Genomic DNA, 5,680 nt, shown 5'->3' on the forward strand with positions numbered 1-5,680 from the left:
ATCGGATTTGCTGCAGTCTTGTTGAAGGAAATGTGGGTGTTGGAGCTAGGTAAACCAAGGAGGGTGTCTACGTAGAGGGAGTGGTAGCTCTTCAATATAACACCATTTTCTGTGGCTCAAATCGCAAAACCATCTTCACGAAAGTTGTTCCTTAGCTCGTGAACTACAACATATCCGAATTGGAGATCCATCGGAGCAGTACAACTCCAGAAATTCAGGTATGATGAGTGATTGTTCGTCATTTGTATATCAACGCGTCAGACTTGTTGTGAGCTTCAAAAACTCCATTTTCTCTTGCTCAGATCAACATACTTTCTTCATCGAAGTTGTTCCTTAACTTGTGAACTACAACATATCCAAATTTGAGGTCCCTCGGAGCAGTATAACTCCAGAAATCCAGGTATGATGAGTGACTGTTTATCATTTGTCTGTCAACCCGTCAGATTTGTTGTGAGCTTTGAAACTCTATTTTCTCTTGCTCAGATCAGCATGCTTTCTTCATCGAAGTTGTTCCTTAACTTGTGAACTACAACATATCCAAATTTGAGGTCCCTCGGAGCAGTATAACTCCAGAAATCCAGGTATGATGAGTGACTGTTTATCATTTGTCTGCCAACCCGTCAGATTTGTTGTGAGCTTTGAAACTCCATTTTATATTGTTCAGATCGGCATGCTTTCTTCATTGAAGTTGTTCCTTATCGACTCTTTCATAACATATCAAAAATTCAGGATGAACTAACGGTTAAATATTTCCAGATCTTCGAAACATCACAACAGCTTCGAAATCTGCAAGAAGCCGACTATCATGTTTGGAGCTTCAACACTTTAATTTCCGTCGCTCAAACAGAAACGATTCCTTCTTGAAAGTTGTTCATCTGCTCAAGAACTAGAGGGTGTCCAAAATTCAGCTCCATTGGAGAAAAGCAGCAGCTGCAAAAATTTGATAGGGGAAAGGAGGCGAAGCTTTGTTGGATTTCTAAGCTGGGGAAGATTCCAGTTTTTGTAGCAACTTCAGTACTGGTGAATTGCTTGTATTTTTGTCCATAACTAAATTTTGGACTTTGAATTATTATTTGATCTATTATAATATGTTTGAATTATTATTTGATCTATTATAATATGTTTGGGAACATATATAAGTGAATAAATAAGAAGGAAGATTTTGGGCCCTTGTGGGTGTAAAACAAAAAATGTTTATGTTTACCCAAGTGTTTTTGTACAAGTTCAAGGGCATCTTGGGTTTTGTGAACAAAATTTGTTTATTTGGAGCAAGGTTTTGTGTTGAAGCTTTGTAGGTGAAGCTTTGGTGTTGAAGCTTTCTAGGTGAAGCTTTGATGGTGAAGCTTTGATGGTGAAAGTATGTAGAGGGAGCTTTCTAGGTGAAGCTTTTTTAGGTGAAGCTTTGTAGGTGAAGCTTTTTTAAGTGAAGCTTTTCGGGTGAAGTTTTTTGGGTGAAGCTTTGTGGGTGAAGCTTTTTAGGTGAAGCTTTGTGGGTGAAGCTTTGGAGGTGAAGCTTTTCGGGTGAAGCTTTTTGGATGAAGCTATTTGTTTTTTTTTTTTTTTTTTTTTTGGCGCTTGACACGGTCTTCATTTGCTTGTTTTGTAGTGACTGTGGAAGACGGATTGCTTTCTGATTGAGAAGGGTTCCGGCATCGCTTTGCACCATCTTCATGTGGGTAATATAGGAACTTCCTTATGTTTTGATCATGCATGTAGTGATAGAATTTGTTTCTTCTTATTGTAGATGTCAGAGCCTGGAAGTTCTAGTGATGAGGGCTCTTCTAGCTTTAGCTCTAAGTCTAAGTCTGCAATGTCGGAGTCTTCAGGGTCTTTGTTAGAGTCCGGTACTAGAGAAACATTGGATGATCTTCCCAACCGTCAAACTTTAGCTATTGCTAGTTCTTCCTCCATGGCGTTGGGTGAGGGGGTTGTTTTTGATGCCATACCCATAGTTCGCTCTGAGTTCACAGCAGACCATCTAAAGAATAACTTGTTAGATAATGAGAAGCAGGTTGAGGCGCTAAGGCAGTCATGTAATATCCCTCGTAGTGTAGGGATACGTTTGGTACATGATGAAGAATGGCCTTCTGAGCCTCCCCAGGGTCATGTTATGTTCTACACCCAGATATTACTGACTTTAGGGGTGAGACTACCTTTACATCCGTGGTTGCAAAAGATGTTATCTTTGATCGGATATGCACCTGGGCAACTCAATCCTGGTTTCTGGGATACTTTGATTGGATTTTATATCATTTGGATGGAGTGTGGGTTGTGTGAGCCTTCCTTCCATCAGTGGCGTTACTGTTACAAGATGCGCCCAGCAAAATCATGCACTGGTTATGCCGAGTGTGCATGTCGGAGTGAGAGAGAGCGTATTGTGTATGGTAAGAAAAAGGCATACTACACATGGAAAAACCGTTGGTGCTTTCTGTATAATGATTGGGAGTATGATAAGGGTGTCACGCCTGAGCGACGTGTGCTTACTCACTTCCAGACTGTAGGTTGTAACGTATCAACCGTTCGTACTATTTGCTATTTGTTGTGGTCTTTTCTTGCTTTTAACACTTTGCTTCATGTAGTGACGCGGGGCACCATCAAACTGTTTGGGCAGGAGCTATCTGACATAGAGAAGGTGTTGAGGGTGCCCAAAGAGGATAGACACTTAAGCAAGCTACGACCCTTATTTCGTCGGTACGGTTTCCAACCCTTAGTTTCCGAGAGCCAAGGACGATCGAGTAAGTTGTATCCTTCATGTAAACTTTGCTCTTTTCCTTACTTTATTTGGAAAGTTGTATTTCTTATTTTGATTTTCCTTATGCAGTGGAGAAGGTAAGCAAGAAAACAGGGACTAGCACCCATAAAAGGAAAGCACCAGTGTTAGTTCCTTCGAAAGACATCCTACCGCATAAGAAAATTCATAAGTTCCGAGGGGAACCATCCGTTAGACCTAAGTCCCAAGATGGGGTCCTTAAGGGGCCTGCCTTTAGGAAGACTGGAGTCGAGGCCGTTGAAAATGCTGCTGCCGTAGTTGCAGGAGAAGGGAGCCGACTGTTGCCTCCTCCTCTTACTATGGAGCACACTGTCCAGGAAAGTGATCCTGGTTCCCGCCATGAGGGGAAAGGCAAGGAAAGAGCTGGCAGTGTCCCGTGGAAGGACTTGAGGGTTGCCACGCGGCCAAAGGATTTTGGGGATATCAACAATTGCTTGGCAGGGCGTCGATTCGCCTTCGATGAGCTCGGAGAGCCCTTAGCTAAGGATGAATCGGATTGCGACCGGATGTTGAAGCTGTCTTCATATGTGAGTGTTACTTTGTCATTTCCTTACTTTTTCCTCTTTATTATCATTATTTAGGTAGTGATGATCGTCTTGCCATGCAGGTCATGGCCGAGTATCACGACAGACTGCAAGAGGTTGAGCGGTACAAGGCAAAACTGAAGGAGAATAAGCAGCTTGTGGACGAGGCCCGAAGGAATAAGGGACTTTTGACTCAGGCTCTCCAACTGAAGGACGAAACCATGGAGAGCTTGAAAAGGCGAAATGGTGAGAACCTAAGGCTTAAGAAATTGTTTGAGGCAACTAAAAAACAGTTGGAGGTGGCTACCTTGGAGGTATCCAAGGTTAGGGGAGAATTGGATGGTGCCTTAGTTGAGATTTCTGAACTGGAGAAGAGCATTCCAACTGAAAGGGAGGCTGCTGTGCAAGAATACTTAAGTTCTTCGACCTTTCATCTTGCTATTAAACCCTACTGTGCTCAAGAAGCTCGCTTTGAAAAAAGGAAATGGATGGCCGTCCTTGATCGTTATGATGATGGGAGCATTCTTCGAAAATACCACGAAGATATACATGAGCATCATCGAAAGGGCGAGACATTTGTCCTTGCTGTTGATCCTAGCAGCGAAGATGAGTCTGATAATGAAGGTAATGCTGATGCACAGACTCAACATGGTGAAGAGGATCTTGGGGATGCAGAGGATGATGGTAGGACGCGGAGTGATACTGCCAGGGGTTCGGCTTCAGATGAGAATGAATAGCAGTGTCTTTACTATCTGCATGTATTCTGGATGTAGTAGTCTGATGTGTGTATAACATGTGCCCATGTTATAAGCTTGAGAGTTTTGGATTTTAGGTGTTTATGAGTGTTTGCACTATTATTAATGCATGTTTGGCTATGTATGAATAGATCTATTGTTTGGATATAAGCCATTGTTTGGTTGTTCCTTTCTTTGTATAGTCTTGTCGACACATACTTAGATTTTGTTTCGTGTTGGATATATCTGCTTTGAGGTTTCAACACTTGAGTGTTCCCTTGCTAGGAATGTAAAAGAGTGAGGGCTGAGTTGGCTAAATTACCTCTTTATTGAATTCATTGCCAAATGGCCTTCATTACATAGGATGCCGAACGGCTATAGCTCAACACTTGTACATCGTGAGTCTATTTGTAGTAGTACTTCAAGTGATCAGCGTTCCATGGATGGCCAAGGGTCTTGCCATCGGAGCTTCTAAGTGTGTAAGAGCCAGGGCGACTGATGCCAATGACTTCATACGGTCCATCCCAGTTTGGACTAAGTGTGCCTTCACTCGGGACTCTGTCGCAGAGTAATCTTTTCTTTAAGACCCAGTCTCCTATTTTGAAAGAACGAGGCTTGACCCTAGAGTCATAATAGTTGGAGATGCGCTGCTTGTAGGCGACATTCCTCAAGTGAGCTTGGTTTCTGTGTTCCTCGACTAAATCTAAGTTGAGGGTGAGTTGTTTGTCATTTTCACTTTGAATGTAGTTCTGGACTCGGAATGTTGCTTGCTCGAGCTCAACAGGGACAACCGCCTCTGTGCCAAAGGCAAGTGAGAATGGAGTTTCTCCTGTTGAAGTTCGATATGAAGTGCGATATGACCAAAGAACTTGGGGTACAAATTCTGGCCAACAGCCTTTAGCTTTGTCCAAGCTGGTTTTCAAAGTGCGCTTGATTATTTTGTTGATGGCCTCAACTTGTCCATTAGACTGGGGATGAGCTGGAGAGGCAAAGCATAAGTTGATGTTGAACTTAGAGCAGAACAACCTAAACTTCTTGTTGTCAAACTGTCGCCCATTGTCAGTGACTATCGCAATGGGAATGCCGAATCTACAAAGGATGTTCTTCCACACGAAGTCTTCTATCTTTGCCTCAGTAATGGTTGCCAAGGGTTCTACTTCGGCCCACTTTGTGAAGTAGTCCACTGCAACGACTGCGTAACAGACTTTGCCCTTCCCTGCCGGCATTGGGCCGATCAAATCAAGTCCCCACTGGGCGAAGGGCCAAGGGCTGATCATAGGAGTAAGAGGCTCTGGAGGGGAATGAGGAATAGTTGCATATCGTTGACATTTGTCACATGAGCGGGATACTTTGATGGCATCCTGGTGGAGTGTTGGCCAGTAATATCCTTGGCGAAAAGTCTTGTGTGCTAGGGACCGAGATCCAGCATGATCTCCACAGACTCCCTCATGTATTTCCCGAAGGACGATTTCCGCCTCGGCAGGCGTAAGACACCTTAAGTATGGCAGGCTAAAACCTCGCTTATAGAGTTGATCATTGATGATCAGGTAGCGGGTAGACTTGTATCGAATTTGCTTAGCCTGGACTTTATCATTTGGGAGGGTGCCATGAGCAAGGAAATTATAGATCAGGGTGATCCAATTATCCCCCTG

General features: G+C 43.3%; 1 protein-coding gene and 1 long non-coding RNA gene across 3 annotated transcripts; both read left to right on the forward strand.

Moving 5' to 3' along the window:
* On the forward strand, positions 1-888 carry LOC139196455 (uncharacterized). Its single transcript, XR_011581370.1, has 4 exons — positions 1-218; positions 303-400; positions 484-581; positions 757-888. It is a non-coding gene; the product is annotated as an uncharacterized lncRNA (long non-coding RNA).
* Positions 889-1,824: 936 nt separating this feature from the next.
* Positions 1,825-4,226, forward strand: LOC139196454 (uncharacterized). Of its 2 annotated transcripts, none has more exons than XR_011581369.1 (2): positions 1,825-3,297; positions 3,378-4,226. XR_011581369.1 is itself a non-coding variant. In XM_070822413.1 (2 exons), the coding sequence occupies exons 1-2, from the start codon at positions 3,070-3,072 to the stop codon at positions 4,029-4,031; spliced, it is 882 nt and encodes a 293-aa protein (XP_070678514.1). In that variant the 5' UTR covers positions 2,291-3,069; the 3' UTR covers positions 4,032-4,226. The 2 variants fall into 2 exon arrangements, 1 of the variants encoding a protein (XP_070678514.1); XM_070822413.1 differs by having other exon boundaries at positions 2,291-3,297.
* Positions 4,227-5,680: the final 1,454 nt, after the last annotated feature.

This window comes from Malus domestica, chromosome 05 (genome assembly GCF_042453785.1).
Source record: "Malus domestica chromosome 05, GDT2T_hap1".
NCBI classification, from domain to species: domain Eukaryota; kingdom Viridiplantae; phylum Streptophyta; class Magnoliopsida; order Rosales; family Rosaceae; genus Malus; species Malus domestica.

What these genes read in the sequence shown, in the direction of transcription:
- LOC139196454 (XM_070822413.1), top strand. Translation starts at nt 3,070, where the DNA reads ATGGAGCACACTGTCCAGGAAAGTGATCCTGGTTCCCGCCATGAGGGG. An exon ending in TGTTGAAGCTGTCTTCATAT is followed by an intron (nt 3,298 to 3,377) that starts GTGAGTGTTACT and finishes CTTGCCATGCAG; the next exon opens with GTCATGGCCGAGTATCACGA.